The sequence below is a fragment of the Pleurodeles waltl genome, chromosome 7 (assembly GCF_031143425.1).
Source record: "Pleurodeles waltl isolate 20211129_DDA chromosome 7, aPleWal1.hap1.20221129, whole genome shotgun sequence".
Taxonomy (NCBI): Eukaryota; Metazoa; Chordata; class Amphibia; order Caudata; family Salamandridae; genus Pleurodeles; species Pleurodeles waltl.
In genome coordinates, this window is record NC_090446.1 from 558883957 (window position 1) to 558904334 (window position 20378).

Here is a 20378-nt window from a genome sequence, read left to right on the forward strand (position 1 = left end):
AGGTTATTAGGTCCACCACCCTGACCCACCAAAGACTGCCATATTTAGAGATCACTGCTGGTACAGCAATGGCTTCAGATGAACCGCCTTCATGACGGCTCCTCTGCAGGCACTACAATTTTGGTGAAAGGCTACTATCATTCAGGTTGCTTCACACCAAACATTTTTGTAAGAAACCTAATGAGGGCACTCCCAGGGTGTGGAACATCATTTTTTCTGTTTGAAACTTCCAAGATTTTCCATGCAGTGATAGACAGAAAAAGAAATGTATCAGATTGTCAGCTGTAAATCAGGTCGGTGGAGTAAGCTTTCAGATGACAAAGCCAGCAGGAACCCCACAGTCAGAAAGATGATGGCCTATCTGATTCTAATTGGAAGGGCAGGCCTTCGATTTAGCCGGCAGGATATTCTGAGACTTGTGGGGAAGCACCGTGTCTGCTAAACTCTAAATCGGGTCCAAAATATTTTCTTTTCTTCACCCAAAAACATTTTTCAAGTGTACAGTTGTTATTATCTGTCGGCTTTCAAACTGGTCACAAATACAATTAATTGTTTTATCTGCTAAGTAGGATAGTTATTTTTAAGAGTATAATCTTACTTACAGGAGCCAAAAGAGCCCACTTCAAGCTCCACGTATTGAGAAAAATTAAGGTGCTCCTTACTTAGGGCTTAATTTATTCGGTTGTCCCGGACATGGTTCTCCTTGCAGTTACACTCAAGATTTCTTGCATCCACTTAAAGGTTTGCCTTTGTTCTTCAGCCCTTGTAATTGTGGAAACAGGAAAATTGTAAGCACATCTTACCTGTAGTGTACATCTTAACGGTACCCATTAGAGGCAGTGTTATTTATCCTGAGCTGTATGCAGAGAGCCCTGACAGGTGGCACTCGAGTACCTGGAAGGAAAATGTATTTTTGGCTGGTTTTCCTTGCATGTGGAGGTCTGAAATAGAATAGGGTGTTTTTATGCACTGCTTTGTACTTCTAGAATATCCTTCCCTGATTCTCTCCTGGCCCCATAACTACTTACGTTCCAAGGGAGAGTAAAAGTTATGCAATTTATAAATGCACCTTTTTTCCAGTACCTTTTGGACTGTATATTATTACTCATAATCTCACATGCACACCTATTATTAATATGTGTTACACGTGCTTTGAATTACCAAGTACGATCTTTGGTAAAATTAACTTTTTATGTAGTTCAGCTGTCTGTGTTTTTGAGTACTTTATAAAACAATGAATACAAATTAATTATGTCTACTGAAGCCTTCTGTGGATAGCACGGGGTGCTATAGAATCCATTTTAAAGGAACTGGTATATTTTACAGTTTGGTGTTTCTCTGTAAGCTATATAATACTTTCTGTTCCAGGCACAAGTTATCTGCCATGATGCTTCGGCCTATTTCTCCAAAGAGGAATGGAAGCTTTTACATGACTGGCAAAAGGACCTTTACATGAATGTGATGAAGGAAATTCACCAAGCCTTAATTTCTCTGGGTAAGATCACACTGTCTAAATATTCAGTTTTTATAATTTATCAAAATCCTTTTCTTTCAGGAATGATAGAAACAATGTCTCTTCCTTCCATCCTAGATAATTGTAAATATCTTTATGTCTAGCATACCAGTCAACAGCTTCAGTAACATTTGGTGATGAATGTGAGAAATAATATATGGCCATTAAATCACTGCCCATTGGTTCTGGTTTAAAAGGAGGTTGGAATGAACTAGGGTGGGACACAGGTTATCATGTCAAGAGGCTGCCAAGAGGCCTGCTTGTGACAGCTGTTGACCTAGATAATAGGAACCAGGAATCATTCTGAAAACTATACAGAAAACAGAGGTTACTGATTCTTGATCCTAAGTATTTACAATGCACTCTATTTGTTTTTAAGTTTAGGATATTAATATCTGAAACAAGTCTAAATCCCTGGGTCTGACATTCATAATACAAAGTAAGTAATAGGGCTCGAGCCTGTGACTGTTTTGGGCATCAGTACCATCTAAAAATGGTTACTGATATATGTAGTTCAACAAGGTGCCCTATGAGTTCCTCTCTGGAAAGTACTAGGGGAATTCAACGGAGTTGCAGAAAAACTCGATGCTTTTTCATGCCAGTAGCCCATACCGCACTCCAATATCAGCCCAAACGGCGACACACGGTGTGCAAGAGCACTTGTCCCTTCGAGCTAATGTTGCTGCTGTTAGAATAGAAAATCTAAGTCAGCAGCAGCACATCTACTGGAACGGCAGCCCTCTGACCGCCCATGAATGCCCACGTTAGAAAATCACGCTAGGGGATGCCAAATCTCGCTCGCCAACTCACATATTCTGGAGCCTCGTGGGAGAAAAACTCCACCACAAACCGATTGGCAGGAAGCTGGACAGAACTCTGCATTAAAGAATAACATGGAGTGGCCAAAATTCTGACTATTCCACGGGCGGATCAGAACATTCTGCCTACCTCTAAAGAGTACATGTTTCATCTGTGTTTTTGAACAAGCTAAGATGGCAATAAAACACCTTTTATTCTGACTGAAGCTAGACATTTTTTCCCCAAACTGCTGTATTACAAAGACCACAGAAAGGAGTATGACCCGTGAGGTAATGCGCCTTAAGAGGTGTTTGTACAGAGTCTCCTGCTATTGTTGTGCGTTTTAGCTTTTCTTAAAGTTTGATTTAAGGGGTGAAAATGGTCTTATGTTAAAAATTCATCATTGACTTGTTGCTGTGACATTTTTAAATAGAAAATACAAAATTGGTAATTTGTAAAAATGGTTGTGCGTTTACTCATACTGCTTGTTTGTATAATTTCCATTGATTTAAAAGTAATGGCTGCTAAAAAGTTGGACTCATCCCTTAACTCTTGGCTCAGTTTGGCAACATTTTAGTTTTCAAAGCTTAACAACGTTAGTATTATTTGTGAGTGAATTGAGGCTGCCCTGCATGTATCTGAAAGGGAAGCCTTACCTGCCTCAGGACATAAAGTGGTTATATACCTTGTAGCCATTTGCTGGACTGTCTCTGTTAGGGAGCAAGGACCTCCCTGCCATACAGTAGGCCAGAAAAATACTGGCTAGGTAACCAACTTAAGGCGCAGAAGGTTGATTTCCTGATGTTTCCAGCAAACCCAAAATCTGATGAAGAAATATCACAATGAAGAATTGAGGCAGGGTGATCCACATGAATCCCATCCGCCCTAGTCACCAGAAGGAGAATCCTAGCTTTCACCTCCAAGCCTGGAGATGAAAATAAAGAAGACAGTATACATCTCTTGCTTTCTGTGGTAAGCCATAACCTCACAACCAGATGAACAAATATGCCCTTAATTAGTTTAAACAACATTTGAGCGCGCACAACTGCCCTACCCACATGATTAATGGAATTGCCACTAAAAAAAGGTTTGCAGAGATACAAACCTGATGATAGACTTCTGCAGGGCACATGTGGATGGTCTTCAAGGGATGCCAACACTAGCAGAAGAACCCCCCTCAGCATGTTGTTCCCGGACATCCAAGGGGAGGTACCCACCCCCTCTTCCTCACTGAAGTCTTTTTTTTAGTCTATCCTTAAAGTATTTGTCTTATAATGGAGTTTATGTACATTCGTGATGATGTATTGTAGACTTACAGGCAGCTGTAGCAGGCTATACCACTCATTAAAGGCCCACTCCAGGAGATAAGAGCTTGAAACCCCTCCATAGCTCTGAAACTTTTGCTTCACAGCTCTTGCTGTGCACATACACACCAACTGTGAAAGGAGGATGAAGTCAGCCTCTGGTTCTCCCTGAGCTCAGCTAAACTGCTTTTCCTCGTTCAGTCAAGCCAGCGAGACCTACATGCCGACCAGAACTGTCCCCTTCCTCCTTCTGAGAATCCAGTGACATTGTGAGCTATGGGAAGAGGGAGAGACACCTGTATGCCCTGTTCCACAGCCTCTGCCTCTCTTTCCTCAAATCCACATATCCTAGAGAGTCAAGGGAAAGATAGATGCAGAGGCTGAGAATTAGGACATTGTAATGTTAACAGCAGCAAGCCTATACCTGCAGTTATAGCCCACTGCTGCTCCAATGTCTTCAAAGAAGCTCTCAGCAGTCCTAATATATCTTTTGAACGTGAATTGCTTGTACTCATGAATTGTCTTTCTGATTGATGGCCAATGTTTTACTAGCTTCTGCATCATAAGAATGTGTTTGAGTTTATTAAAACCAGATTTATGCATTTTTATGAATGAATCTTGGGGAACCTCTGTCACATTGATTAATTTATAACCCAGGTTTCTTGGGCGCTAGGTTCAGTCCTGGGATAATATTGCTTAGCCCACAAGAAAAACAGGTGTGTGCTGCTGCGCCCCTGTGAACTTCAGTATTCTGCTCTCAAAGGCTAGTCTGCAGTATCCCTACCTGTAATCACGCCAGCACAGAGCCTACTGGTTCAAGAGAGACAGAAATAAAACAGGTCAGATTAAGGGAGGGTGAATCCCTTTATTGGCCCTCTCGTGAGGGGGGTCCTTCTGTTTAAGAAAGAGGTTGGGGTTCCAGAGTACAGATTTGGGAAATGGAGAATGTGTTCCAGGACGATTAAATACCTGAACAGGGAAGTAATGTTAGGCCCATGTTGCTACTGCCGTTGTTGGAGCAAAGAAAACTTTCAGAATCGTAGCTCATCGGCTGGAGCCAAGGAACCACTTTTTGATTGGTAATAGTTGACGAGAACCGGAAATTAGTTAATTAATTGAGCTATTTTCATATAAACGGGTAAGGACGTGGTCATGCTTTATCTGATAAAGTCGGTGACTGTCCAGGAGACTAGTGGCTTTACTCCTTCCCATTGTCATGGTAATTGACGGGCCCACTAATGCTCTCTAGAAGTCATATCTGGGCTGTGTCCCCATGGTGTGATCCATCAAACACTTTTTGTTGCCAACGCCAATTGATATTTCTGAATGTGGGTCACTCCGCAAGTAGTATGCCCCTCCCTGTGCCCAGGAGAGTTCTTGTTATTTAATGTGTAAAGAGTGCTCATGACACATCCAGTGTCATCATATAGCCAAGTTCTCTTTGAATTTCTCTGTAATCATTTTTTTGCGAATATCCTGCTGATGAAATTGGTGCCTCAAGAATCAATCTACCCTGTAACAAGATGCTTAGCCTTTTACATTCAATTGTGTGCCTATTCACATAGCTCACTGTGTGTATTTTGTCAGATTTACTGTGTGATATTGGATCATTTATACAATTGTACCTGTTTCGTTTTTTTGCAAGAAGAAACTAATTATTCATTTAGGCACAAAGTTGTATAATTTGGCCACCATGTTTCTGTAACACCTGTTTATAGTCTACTTTTATGTAATAATGTTTTGATGGATTCTACCTGAACAAGTTATGTTGACTGATTCCTCTGTTGGTTTCTCAGGTTAGATTTCTTGTTTTCTTCTTTGTTTCTGTAACCATATATTTGTAGCTGCATACCACTTGATTTCTGTTGCGTATGCCTCTCTTCATATGTTGTATATACATTCGTACATATTGTCATATTCATTGTTTCTAATATTTCTCAAAGATTCATGATCAGTCTTTTTGTCAATTTGAAGAGTTATAACAGTCTTAATATTTGTTGTTATTACATAGAGCATATAACTGAAATTCTGATTTTAAGATTTGTAATTTAGGTCCTCTTATCACTACAACTGTTGTCTCATTAAGAGCAAAAGAAAAGCAAGAGTTGTGTCGCATTAACGCCCAGGACTCCAGGGGAGGACACAACATTAGAAATTCTGCAAGTAAGTGAGAATTAAAAGAACTGTAATCGGGCACTAACGTTTTGATTTACCTCAGCTATGCATAGCAGTAGCTCAGCTGAACATTCACAGGAGTGCCGACCAGGGTGGGAAATAAAGAATGCAACCTGAATATAGACTGGTCTAGACACTCACAGACTCATTTAGTTTCATGATAAATTGGATTGTTATGCATTGGAGCAATATTAATAATAGCGCACAGTCACCAGATTTAGCATTTGTTACATGTAAATAGGATATTGTGTGCTGCAGCATTGTTGATGCTCTGTTTTGTACTATCATTTGATCTTGTTTCACACCAGCCTTGTATTTGTTGAAACCTTACTCATTGTTTCACTCATGCAGCAGTACCACATCACATTCATTTTGAAGAAGGACAAAAATGATCAGTCATCAGGTTACTCAAGAAAACTGTTTCTATTGGATTCTGAATGACCCTGTAAAGAAATTAAAAACAATGGATAAATGGCTGACAGTGAAAAACGAATATTAATAGTCTATTTAAGAGGGCTGAAGCAGACCCAAAAGAGAAATGATGAGAGAAACTCATAAAACAGAACAAATCATTTCATTCAACCAATAGATTATAGTTTATACAAACCATATAAACCTCGTTGTTCAAATACAAAATGAAAACATGGAAATTGAGCAATAAATAATACAATTTGTCTATATTAAAATACCAAAACTCTAAAGTATTGAAAAACTGCACCAAGGCCCCAACAGTTGGCTAACATTATACATTGTTTGAAACAGTAATTTTATCTCCCTCACACCGATTGTCAAGACATCACAAAACAAATGGAATGGTGATCTGCTTTGCATTCGAACATGCAGAGCTATAGACAGCGAAACGGTAGTGGATCCGAGTTGACCTGTCCTTGTGTTGATCATCTGATCCAACCCTTTATGTCGATATTGAATTGTTAATATACTCCAGCATTACTTGGAGAGGAGGGAAAAGCTCAGTGAATGTTTCACTAGATCCATTCCAGATTATATAGTGGCGATCAACTCAAAGTTGAATTGTTGGAGTAGTTACCTGGAGGAAGGGGCAAAAATGGAGATGTTATAATGACAGGGTCAGGATAAGCTTGCACAATGAGAATAATAATGGGTACCCAACACAGATATCAGTACATATGGGAAAGAACTCCACATATGTAATGCTGCTAACTCCAGTGGTACCCAAACCCAGCATATGACATACATACCTGGCCTTAGAATCACACAGTACATGGTGGAATGATATATTGATGGTCTTCATGACTTTTTTGAAAATATATAGAGTACACTTATGGTTCAAACTATAGGCCGTAGGAAAAGCTTTCTTACTGGAGACGCATTAAACGGATGTGGGGGAATGCAAGGTATGGAAGAAATGGAGACACAGCTGCATTTGGCTACCGACTTTGGCTTTGCCAGAAGGGTTTCGATATGGATAGCCCCAGGGTTGCCATTTCAGCACAGCTACTCCAGGACAGAAATAGAGGGCAGAAATAGGGTAGTCTATAGACTTTAGGGTTGTAGACACATTTGACTCTTAAATACATACACACCAAACATGGACGATAAGCCTTTCTTTTGGATATTCCTGGAGCTAGGGTCTCATACATAGATGTATTAACAGTTTGGGCAGAAGACTAAAAGTGCATCTTAGATGGCGCCTTGGACAGACATCCCCCCCAGACTCATCACAAAACCAGCCATGGTAACCACACTTTCTAAATCCATGACCAGACTGGGTTGTCTAGACATTTGGATGGTACTTCATCCTCTCTTAAGTGAATATTGGTCACTAGTCCATAGAGGCTTCCTTATAGATGACATGTTCACTACAATTTTTTTGGGCTTAAAACGTATTGATATCTACACCTGAAACAAAGGAAAATATCAAACAAATATGTTTTCAAAGTTTTTCCAAATGAAATTGTTAGAATTAAAAGGGTGAGCAAATGGAAGTGAATTCCATTCTTGTGCTGACCCCAAATTTGCAGGTTCATGACATAGGGTGACAGTAAGAAGAAGGAGTTAGCTGACTGCAAGAAATGTATCAAGACACAGATAAAGATTATCTTTGCTAAAAACTCTGGAGCACATTGGTAGACTGCGCTATGGAAAATGATCATTGATGTTGAAAATGTACCATGTAGAGTCCGCAAATTCACAGAGATAGCTCTACAGCTGGCAAAACAAGCAATCGCCACACACTGTGGCAGTCTCTGTCCCCCTTCTGCCTCTGACTAGTTAATAAGCATGAAATTTTGTGATACCACTAGTGAAATATATGCAGTGCTCCAACCCCCCACATCCAGACCAAAAGACATATGGCAACCACTCCGGGACTATTTGTTGTTCCAGGAACACCGGGACTCGGACTAGTCTCATTACTTTTTTTTCCTCAACTTTCCTCCTCCTATTATCCTTAACTGTGCTGTCCAACCTGTGCTCAACTGCTGGCCCCCTTATTGATTGATGTATCCACTCTCTATTGCTCGATGTTTTCACATACCTATTTTTATTGAACTACCCATCCATCCACTGTAGCTTGTAATCTTCTATTGATTTTCAGTATGCCCTTTCCATGGGCTTACTTTCCTTGTGTGTTTTTCTTTTTTGTATTCTTTCACAATGATAATTACAGACCACAAAAGAAGAAAATGATCATTGCTTTAAAAAGGATACTACTCTTCACAGGCAGTCAATGGAGCTGGCACAGAGTGGGTGAAATGTAAGCTCTTTTAGAGGTGTGAGTGATTAATCTAGCTGTCACATTTTGCACCAGCTGAAGTTGGTGAAGGAAGCTGCCTGCAGTGGGTAAATAAATGGCATTCACATCATTCAGTATTGTGCCATAAAGAACTAGATCAGTGACTGGTTTTAGTGATTTTAATATTTTTGATAAGCAACTTTTATTGTGTTTAACAATACAAGCATCATCCACTGTGGTGCTTGAAAGAACTACTGCAGCTTTATGTTGAATTCTTAAGTTTATTCATCAGCCAGGTCATGCGACCAACCCCCTAGCAGATCAGCCCACATTTGGACTGGAACCACATTCTTGGATACCATGCATTTTGGAGGTCTATATGGATAACTTTCTAACATATAGATATTATTTCCACCAACTTCCTCCATAGCCCTATTCTGCGGTCCTTCCACTGCATCATACAACATCGACACTTCAATATGATCATCTTCTGATGAGCTCCCACTTTCTACATCAGTGTTGTCCTGCGCCAAATATACACTACTTTTGTAAAACATCTTTTTCAAATTGCAAACCCTTGGAAAATGTCCAATTCTGTTACATTTAAAACATTTAGCTTTCATTGCGGGAAAATTCTTGATAACACTAAGGGCCTAATTAGGACCTTGGCGGAGGGGATTACTCCGTCCCAACCGTGACGGATATCCCGCCCGCCATACTACAAGTTCTGTTATATCCTATGAAACTTGTAAAACAGAGGACAGGATATCCGTCACTTTTGGGACAAAGTAATTCCCTCCGCCAAGGTCATAATCAGGCCCTAAATGTTTAATACTTCCACATCTGTAACATACTTTTCTTTTAACTTTTTCATTTCTTTTAGTGGACTTACCCTCAACTTTTTTTAAACTATCAGTTTTATTCTCAGCCTGTCAAAGTGTCTTTTATACATTTAGCATCCACAATGGCTTTTTTCCAACGATGGGACTTTTAACCCTGATAAGTTTTCTTGTATTTTCATATTTCTAGTACAATTTATTAACTGATCTCTAATTATTTCTTCATGCAACTCCCTCAAGTTACATGTAATTTGCTAATGTATGTAGTGCACTTACCCGTATTGGTCAATAGATTCATTAGGTGCTTGCACTGTTGGAAAAAATCTATAGGGTTCCATAACCACACTAAGCTTTTTGCCATAATGTTCTTCCAATGCCTTCATTGCCCCAGTATACACATCATTCACTTCATTGTCAACATCTGATCCTCCATCATCTCCATTGTTTATTCTCACAAACAGTAAAGTTTTCAAATCTTTTCTGCCTTCCGCCCCCAAATTATGTTTTAATAAGGCCAATTTCGTTTTAGTGACAAATAAAGCTCCTCCCAAGGCTTATAAATAAGTTTGTTTCAAAAGCCTCCTGCCAATCCTCCCACAGCATACTCGGTTCCCCAGGGGCAACTAAAAACACAGGCAGTGATGCAATAGACTGCATGTTATTAATTCAGGTGACCAGTGCTATGAAGTCTTGCTCAAATGACAAAAAGAACAAACATAAAACGAACAATCAAAGTAAAGAAAGTAGTCACTGCAGTTTATTTGAAAACAAAGAAAGAAGTAACTGTAGTCAATGTGCGCACTTCTCCAATATTTTTGCTATTCGTTTTCTGTTGAATTCCTACTGCTTGAAAACCGATTCAAGCTGTACGTGTCATTCAGTATTTATAACATTACTTGGCTTGGTGTGCCTATCACCAAAATCCTCTTTGAAGGCACCTCTTCTCCTTTTGCCTGCCGATTCAATCAATAATCCATAGTTGCATCCACTACGTCATAAATGTGTCACACCATTGTTAGGAATGACGCCATACCAACGTGCCAAGTTGTTATTTTATTTGGGGGATTCCCCCTTGTTTAACACGTTCCAAGATGCTGTGCGAACCACGTCAATTTCTATAGGAAGTTCTGCTCACTGCTCAGCAACTTTACAAAAAAAGCAAGATCATTCCACACGAGACTGCATAACCGATGCACGTCTCAAAACTAAACATGGAGCAGTTCACTCAGCTCAAGATAAGCGCTTTGATTCATGCTACGACCAACGTGTTCACTTAAGCACGAGGTGCCGGTAGAAAGACAACAGTTCACTAATGTACTCGCTAATCAACCTTCAATTCACTCGTCTGTACTTGCACCGCTCAAATACCCGTTAACGTTGCTGCACGCTTTGAGTCCTGCTACCACACTTTGCCTTTCCGCGCACTGGTGTGCATGTTGTCTCCTTTGTGTCACACTTTGCACACTTAAAATCAGCGCACTGTACTTGCCATAATGTTTATCATCCTCAGGTTACCTAAGGCTTTTACCTCTGAACTGGCTAGCTGACCAACGCTGCATGAACACATCTGCTTCTTATAAGTCCGTAAGATTGGTCTTTTAGTAGGTGCATTCGGCACATCCCTCCCTCGTCGCCACTTTGAAAGAACTACTGCAGCTTTATGTTTAATTCTTAAGTTTATTCATAAGCCAATATATGCAACCAACCTAAAGCAGATCTCAGCCTACAACTGTCACTTGTGTTGTTCCCCATCCAGTTCCCAGTTCCATTCTAGTGTATCCCTGCAAAACCGTTGCCAGGACACAAACTATTCCATCAATGTGTAGCTACTTATAAATACAATACAACAGTACAGATATTATTTCAGTAGTAGCTCTGGAGTACAATACCAAAACTGAATATTCCTCTCGAACAACATTGCACTATGCCGGCATCTTGTGATGCATCCACCACCTCCCCCATATTTATTGTGTTTCTGGGGGCACTCCCATGCCTTATTTATTGGCTTTTCTTATTGTGCACACCAGTCAATCCCCTTCCGCTGGGTCAGCAGCAAGGGGGGGTGCAGGCTGCTTCCAATGGTGAGCAATATTACTTTTCACCACTAACCATGGCACACCGATGAAATTTCTTTTGGAGTGTGGCCCTCCAAGGTCCTTGAAAAGTCACAGCAGCACCACCCAGGTACCCAAATCAATGGAAGGACTGAGACCTGCTAAAGGTTCATGGCTTGCCCCATCCCAAAAGGAGCGTAGACCTGGCAATCCAAGATTCACATGGTAGAAATCAGCGTCAGGTAGAAAGCAAGCATGTACATGCAGCCTGGGCTACCCTGCCCATCTGTCGTAGTCGATGGGGGACAGATAAGTTGCATGAAGATAGTTAAATTGGACCATCACCAATCGCGATAAAATGACCAGCCAAACATCCCTCCCTCCAGTCATCATCATCCAATACGACAAACCAACCCTCCCATTTCTGTCAGAGAGAAGGTAACCCATCCAGCGCATTAATAATCCAAGAGCAATAAATCACTGTTATGTCTCCTTTGCCTAAACGCCCCATAGGAAGTTTTGCCTCAAGTAGACTATATTTGGGGATCTAGACATCTGATGTGAGATGAACTGGTAAAGCATGATGCAACTGGAGTAATCAAAAGAATTGTGTATGGGATAGGGTGAGTGATTTTAACATTTTAAGGTGCCAAAAGCAAGTTTTTGCAACATGATTCACCAGAGTTTTTAAGGAGAGTTTGTTATCAATCAGAATACATGAGTTGTGGAGTGCTGCAGAGGATAGTTTCAGAGGAATAGATGATGTCACCTGAGTGGATAACAGCGACACCTCCGTTTTATCAGAATTTAATTTCCCATTCCTATTTGACATCTAACAATGGATAATAAAAAATAAGTTTGCCAGGGTGCCATGGCATCCAAAGAATAGACACCCAGAGTGTTAAAAGAGTTGGATAACTGGACAATCAGTTGGGTATCATGTGCGTACATAAAAAGGAGGCTCCAAAATCATACAGTAAATTTGCAAGAGGAGGCATATGGATGTTATATAATAATGTTGATAAAATAGAACCCTGTGGTACTCCACAGTAGGTAGTACTTGCTCACGCTCCATCAGAAGGGGTAACAATTATCTGTACCCCTTGGGTGGCCTTGTCAGAAAGTCTTTAGAAAGCTTTTCAGAACTGGCACACGGATGAGAAATTGAAAAATGCACATATTTAGGAATACAGGTTGTCGCCATCACTGATAACCAATATTCATATAATATGAACTGATATCATCAGTGCAATTTGGGAACTCGCTTCCATTCTCAATTAAAGAGAGGATTATCTTAGCTGAGATGATGTTTCTACCTTTGCACATATCGCAGAACACCTTCCTAATCTGAGGTGTACCTTTAGGGAACGAGGTAGGTTATTGGTATGGGCTGGGAAACAAAGTTGAGTCAAATTAGACATGTTGAGAATTGACTAAGGGATAGGACGTTCTCAGCCACCTGATATGGTACATAACAACCACGCTTCAGCACGCAGCTAAGAGATGCATGAAGTAAGATAACTAGGAGGAGAGATTTCTAAATAGATTCTTATGGGAGGAGCCCCTCACAGAGAATCCTCTCTTTACATACTTTCTCCCTTCTCAAGGGATCTAGGATTCTGGACGTTCCAATCCTTTAGGTGTATAATTAGTCACATGTCTGTGACCTGATGAAGGGAGGGTATTGTAATACAGTGGAAGATATATATCCATTGGAGATCTTTATATCTTTTGAGGAGATACAGGAGACCTTCAGGATTAGACCTGGCCACTTATGCCAAAATGCCAATGTGGCCAAGATAGCCAAAAAGATATGGGCGGACTTTGCAAATAAACAAGGGTTCCCAGGCGTTAGAGGCATTACTGATCCTAGGACATGGGGCACAGGCTGATCTCACTGCTTCATAAAGCTTTGAAAGTTTATAGCAGAGAAATGCCCTTAAAGGTATAACAGCAGTGGGGGGTGATATTCATGAACCCATGACAAATGCTGAATGGAAAATGGCTTGTATTCAAGTGAGGAAGTATTCAGTAATGCAAGATTCAAATTAGTGCACCACATATTATTATCCACATTAAAAATCAAGAAAAGCTATCCTGAGAGGTCCTCTTGCTGCCTTAGATGTGGAGAAACAGAGGCCTTGTACATCCATATGACATGCAGACTGCTGGTTAGATATTGGGAGAAAAATATGGCAAGACTGCACCTTTTAACAGCCATCAATCTATAAGTCACCTTAACAATGTCTAATAACCATAATTACTAATCCTGAGAAATACAAAATAAAGCATAGATTTACAGCGCCGTTGACGCTAGAGTCGGAAAAGTCAGAGATTCATAGGGCCAACATGGATAATGGTATGAATTTAGAATTCAGAAAAATAACGAGTCCTCTATAAAGTGCAGTGCATACCTGTGGAATAGTAATTCAGTTTCTAGAGCTGGAGAAGTACTAGCTGATGGTCTGTCAAATGTATAGAGTAATAATGGATTACTAGAGCCCCTCTTGTGGAGATATGACACAACAGTGTTTTGCAATGAACTTAAGAATGATACACGTTTGAAAAACTTTTAACCGTTCAGTGAGCATTAAGGATTACTAATTGCTTTGGTAAAAGCTGTTTTTGAAACATTCATACATATTATAAAAAATTGTTTGCTTGTGGTTTTCTTATAAATCACATACACACCACCGTTTTTATCACTTGTTGAACCTTACACGTATATTGTTCTGTGGATATTACACAATTATTCTTCCTCTATAAAATGTATGCTTAAATGAAACGTGTGATGTGGTTCTGTTACCTGACTCCATAGCCTGTTACTCCTGGATTTTGCTCCAATTGCCTACAATTTCTTCATTTCTCAAAGTGTTTCTACATGTCCAACTTATACTTATGTAAATACTTGCCTAGTATCTGAATTAGAATTGAATCTGAATAGATAATTATATTGTCCTCTAAATAAACTTTATAACACTAACTACAGGGTAATTAGCTCTTGAGGGATTACATATCAATATTTTCATAACAAAGTGCAATCCTTTACCTAGCTACAGTTTTAAACTCCTGGCTACCAATTTCTGAATTCACGCAGAAGCCCTAGAGGCTTACAATTTTAAGTCAAGTGCTACAAAATGTATTACAGTTAAGCTAAAAAGCAGCTGCCTTGTGCATACTTTCTTTAAACAGATATCCATGGCATGATTGGTATATGGCTCCAATCAATTAAAAAACAAACAGTGAAAGATCTAAGACTCTAATCATTGGAGTTACTGCCTTCGAACCATAAAGTGCTTCACACAACTTTGAAAAAATTCATTTTGGTCAACCTTCCAGTTTCCCAAAATAGTTGATTATCAAAGGTAACCCTGAGCTCAGAATCTAAAGTCATATATGAATAGAAAACAGGAGATCCATAGAAATGTATCCATGGTGCACCCCCCCCCCCCATACCAGACCTTGGACATTGGCTAATTCCTCATCACTGCCTATGCCTCCCTATATAATACCCTGATGTGGATGACTAGACTGATTGTAGCACCCTATTTTAGGAGCTTGAGCCATAGGTATGGCACTACTATCAAATGATGCTCTAACCTGGACAATCAGTGGCAACGTACCGTTCCTCATGGCTTCTCTAGCCAAAAGAGCAAGTGCCACTACTTTATGCGTAGTGGATAGGCCTTTTCTGAAATCATCTGTGTCTAGGGCATTCCACATTTTCAGACCCCAAAACAAGCTTTGAGCCAATAACTTGTCATTGAGCTTTGAATGGGGAGAGGGCACAGCATAAAGAGCAGGCAGTAGTTCTTTGAATCTTCAAGGCTACCATCCTTCAGAACCTGTAGTATATATGCTTCTAGTTAATCATGTTAATCATCATGTGAGTAGCTAGAATTACCAATGGCCAAACAGACACTGTGGGAGGAGACCTAACAATAAAGTTCAACTTTCTAAACCACAGTGCCCATCGGACTCCCAACACCCCAAAGGTCGAGCAGCTGCAAATTAGCACAATAGGCTATTGTAATCTAAATCCCATTCTTTTGACACTACATCACCCCTAATACATTCCATGTGAAATAAATCATCACCAGTGCTTACCCTCTCCACAAACGGAATCCATATAACTACTGAATACAAAGGGTGTCATTTCCCAGAAGACAATATACTATAGGCTTAAACAGTAAAAGAATGAGAGCCTCTCCAATGAGAGGTAGAACCAGGAAGGTGTGCACAAGAAAATAAATGAAAGAAACTTACAGAAGATAGAGTACAAAGCAAACACAAATGGGAGAATGAGTTAACCACATTTCTAGGGGTGAAAGAAAGTAGGAAACATCCTTGAGTGTGGAAACAAGAAAGACATCTGGGAGAATAAGCCCCTGAGAGAGCAAGTATGGGGGAGACTCACAAAAGAGAATGAATTAGATAGCTGCCTAAGAGACAATGTACAGGAGAAGCATTCAAGCGTAAGCCAGGAAGCCACTTGTATGAGAAAGAAAGAGGAAGACTGTCAGAAGTTAAGCTCTGAGCCCTATGCCCAAAACAGGAAAAAGAAAAATGAGAAATACATTCAGGAGATAAAAATACAGAGTAGACTAGCCAAGAGTGAAGGTCAAGGGCGACACTCGGGAGAGAAGAAAGTAGGAGGCATCCTCCATTGAAAGATCAAGGTCGACATTAAATGGAGAGAGAACTCTAGAAGTTTACAGGAGCTAAAATGAGTCAGGCACTCGGGAGAGAACATAAGTAGGTCACATACAGAAGAGAAAAAACAACAGACTTTTACACAAGAAAGAAGGAGAAATGCCCAGGTGTGAAAGAAGGGCAGACGGAGATTTATGGGGCCCCCAGCACAGGAGCAAGAAGATATGCAGGAAAGACAGGAGAAAGAGGGAATGTGGGAGACATCTAGGAGTAAAGTAACATCACATACAGCCACGAATGAGAGGATGAGGTAGATGGGGATATTTTGAACTATCCCCAGCAGCCAGAGATGGAATCACATGTAAGAGTAAGCAAAGAAAAAATCAAGATTTGGAAGACGCAAGACTTGAGTCAGGGAGAAATAGAGTAGAACAATGGTTCCCATTCTGTGGTCTGGGGAACCCTGGTGGAGTCCGCAAGGCCTCCACATGGGTGCCGCGAATGCTTAGAAAATTAAATGATATCAACTGATTAATAAAGCATATATAAATAAAGTGGCTAAATGTGCAAGTAAAAATTTCTAAAACGTACTGTGAATATCAAGGAATTTTAATTGGAGAAGTGCAGGTACATCACACAGAATTTAGTATGGATGATATGTGGCTTCAATTGAACTTAGACAATCTCTAATCTTCCTATTACAATAACATTTTTTTTATTTATTTATATTTTACGCAAATTAAATAAAATGTGTTGTCATTTGCGAATGTGTTTGAAAGCTTGCTTCTGTAATTTATGGGTATTGATTTGTGGTTCAAATCATCAAAAATATTTAGGCAGGGGACACCGCCTTCCAGTAGTGACTCAGTGGGGCGTCCCTGGCTTCCAGTAATGATTCACTGGGGGTCCCTGGTTCCGGTAATTATAAAGTGGGGGTCCACAGAAGTCAAAAGGTTGGGAACCACTGCAGTAGAACGAAAGGCATATAGAGTGGAAGGAAAGATAACCCGAGCAGCAAGGGGACATTCACAAGGGGAAGAGGCGCATTCAGTAGCAGTAACAGCGTAGTCCAGTCAGGGGTGTACAAAAGACACCTAGGAGAGCAACAGAGACATCAGGAGAGCATCAGAGGTACAAGTAAATGTGTCATCAGATAAGCCACAGAAACATATGTTTCTGTACAGAAGATTCCCAGAATTAGTCATGGTACCCATGGAAACAAAGCAAACATAAAGGCAAGCAAGTGAGGCATTAAAGGAGAAGAAATAACATCCTGAGAAGAAAATGAGATATCCAAGACAAAAGACTTCTATGGAGGCAAAAGAGATATTTATGGGAGCACGAGAGTCATCTAGGAAAGGAGACTTCAGGTTTAAAGGAGACGCAGAAGAGAGGAAGAAGCTTCTAGGAAGAAATAAAGTGTCATCCATGAGACGCCAGCAGGAATTGATATACTGCTGTTGTGCAAGTCGGATGTTACTGGTAGTGAAGACATAAGCTTATGTGGAAATAGCTAAACTGGGGAACCGTCGGCACTGATACGATTTTTTCAGTACTTATCACTTGGAGAGTGATGGTGGCAGAGGATTTAAAATGAAACTTGAGACTAACCGCAATTAGCCTTCGTATGTAAATGATGCATTTACATATTTACCCAATAGATAACACAGCTCCGCAGCCTGAAGGTGTATTCGGAAAAAATGAAAAAGAACCACTACATCAAAACTATCGAGATGACACAAGCAGAAGAGAAAGAAACAACAGCCAGAAAAAAGGTAAAGCGGCATGAAACCTCTGCTGTACTGACTCAAAGCGCATTACATGCACACTCTTCCCCCAGCCCAGTCCAGACTTTCATATTAAAGAGGCAGTCTGGATTGCCAGCAGTGTCACAGTGCTTCAGACCTCCACAGAACGGGAATCATTGATATGTGACTTTGATACAGCCTTAGTACAGCAAGGCTAGTATTTCAAGATTACTGATTTAAAGAATGAACACCCTCTCTCTCCTTTAATATGACAATGCAATAAAAAAACCAAGATATAAACAAATTAAACCCTCGGTTTGTTCTTTGTTACTCCTCGTGAAGGATATTGCTTCTTTAGAATGCTATTTTGTTTTTTCTATTTTTAACTTCCATTTATTTACTTTCTGATACATAACATATTCTCCAGGATCTCACATTGCCAATAAGAACTCTTGTTTGAGGACAGAAGAGCAGGCTGTAATTGTTATTGATCATCCTGGGTCAGAAGAAAATGAAGGCCGCACCAACCCTGACTTGGGTAAGTAAAACAAGGTCCTCACCCGCTATAATACCAACACTGAACAGAGTTGGAATCGTTAAAACACGTAGCCGCAGCCCCTGCTTTTCTTCAGTCTTCACAGAATGGCCTTGCTCTCAGTTCAGATAAGCTACACATATGTTCCTAAGTTGTCACTTGTGTCTGTTCAATTTAACATGTTTTATCCCAAAGCAAAACCTGGAACCTGCTGGATGAAAGCGCGCCAAATTTACTTTAGGGGCGCAGCAGCCTCCCCCAGTCATTCCTGAGAAATAAGAATACATACGAGTGTCACACCCCATTTGTGTACATACTGTTTTTGGCTAGTGATCCCTGAATAGGAAACCAAGAATCCTTGGGAGCAACAACCATCCGTTATCTTTTTTACATGTACCACACATAGTGGCACCCGCCACCCTTCCCGAGAAGCCACACCAATGGGAAAAGAAATCTTCCAACAGTGTTGCAAAATGTAACACTTTCCCTTTCCCCACCCCTTGATCTTAAACTCACAAAAGCCAAACATTATAACTACCCACAGCACTAACTCTGAAACTACTCCACACCTCACCCTACACTCAGATCCTACCACTAATCCTATTCCTAACCCTCGGCCTTCTTCTAAATCTGTGCCTGTTCCCACTCTTGGCTTAACTCTAGGCCTAACCTTAACCTACCCTGAAACCTTACCCTAACCCTTAAACTTACCCGCAGTGTTCCCCTAATCTTATCCCTTTCACTAATGGAAACACTAATACTATTCTCCATTATTTGTGTTCACAGTTGTTTTTTCTTCTCCTGTTATTTTTAGCGCCCTAGGTTATTGGCTTTTTAAAACTCTTCCCCTCCTCACATGAAAAAAACAAAAACAAATCTTGTATCAATTTCTAGCTTTATGGCTCACATTCACACGAGGTAACGTTCCTCAACTCTGTGATCACCAGCGGGAACCTGATCAACTCCGTTAGGTGAGGGTAGGGTGCCAGATGGGAGCCTACTTCACCCAGTGACACTGGTTAATACCAGGAGTGTTCTCCTTCTACTCTTGGCCGGTAACACAACAGGTGACAACAAGAACCCGTGAGCAGGGTCAGGTCATTGCCTCCTCGGCTCTGCACCCTAACCTCACCCAACTGAGTTGTTGTCCAACAGTGGTGACTTGCAGTGTGTCATCCATAATATGATTACACCGCATACAGTGGGTCCATTTTTAGCAACTCCTCTCCATCCTCTGCATCTTGTACATGTGGAGGGTTTACTCTTTGCTTTTGAAAGTTGAATGTAAAGTTATTTCTTTGAGCATTCAGTGATACTTTCCATTCTTTTAGTGAGTATTTTCTGTCATTAAAAAGGTACTTTGTTGGTATGATCCATGTTGTCTTTGTAGTTGGAAATCCACAAAATCGATACAATATATTTCTTATTCTAAAGGCCTGTGGTATCAGTTCCCAGCAATAATAGAACACCTTCGCTGACCCCAAAATTACGTACAAATTTGTCAGTGCTGGGCTGACTATAGAGGCGTTCCCATTGAGCGGCCCGAGGCTCTTGGATCTAGCCTGGAGGCAGAGATTCGAACTTATGGTGGTCCGAACCACTGGTACGGCTTTTGGCGTTCTTTTGAGACTCGTCTCCTTCTCTAATCAAAAACCCTTTGAGCTATTGGTGAGGGGGTGAAGTTTGTGTGGTGAACACTGCACTTTGGTAGTGTTTTATGTTGCCACGTTCTGTTATATTGCATTTTTTTATCTTGCCTTATATGCAAAAAACTTAATAAAATGTGTTTAAAAAAATAGTAGAACACCTTCTCAAGGCACGTCATTCCTGATGTCACTAATTGGGCTGTAAACATACTGCCCCTGTTTTTCAGTTGAACTTACTCACATGTGAAATTAATAGTATGGCATCACTTAAGTGTGAACATATCTATTTGTTCTGCATTTCAGGGCGGAGACCACTACAGCAGGTGGTAAACCCCACACACAAACTACCATGCTTGTTGATATTATTACAAACCATTTTCAGATAGCTTCTTTTAAT

General features: G+C 40.4%; 1 protein-coding gene across 2 annotated transcripts in view; it reads left to right on the forward strand.

Moving 5' to 3' along the window:
- The window catches only part of LOC138304340 (zinc finger protein 468-like), a 127309-nt gene that overhangs the window by 23832 nt on the left and 83099 nt on the right, over nt 1–20378 (forward strand). For both annotated transcript variants that reach the window (XM_069244309.1, XM_069244308.1), the window contains exons 2-5: nt 1369–1495; nt 5668–5778; nt 17714–17827; nt 18228–18338. In XM_069244309.1, the coding sequence (XP_069100410.1) occupies nt 1369–1495; nt 5668–5778; nt 17714–17827; nt 18228–18338 (463 nt within the window). The remainder of the gene's footprint in view (nt 1–1368; nt 1496–5667; nt 5779–17713; nt 17828–18227; nt 18339–20378) is intronic.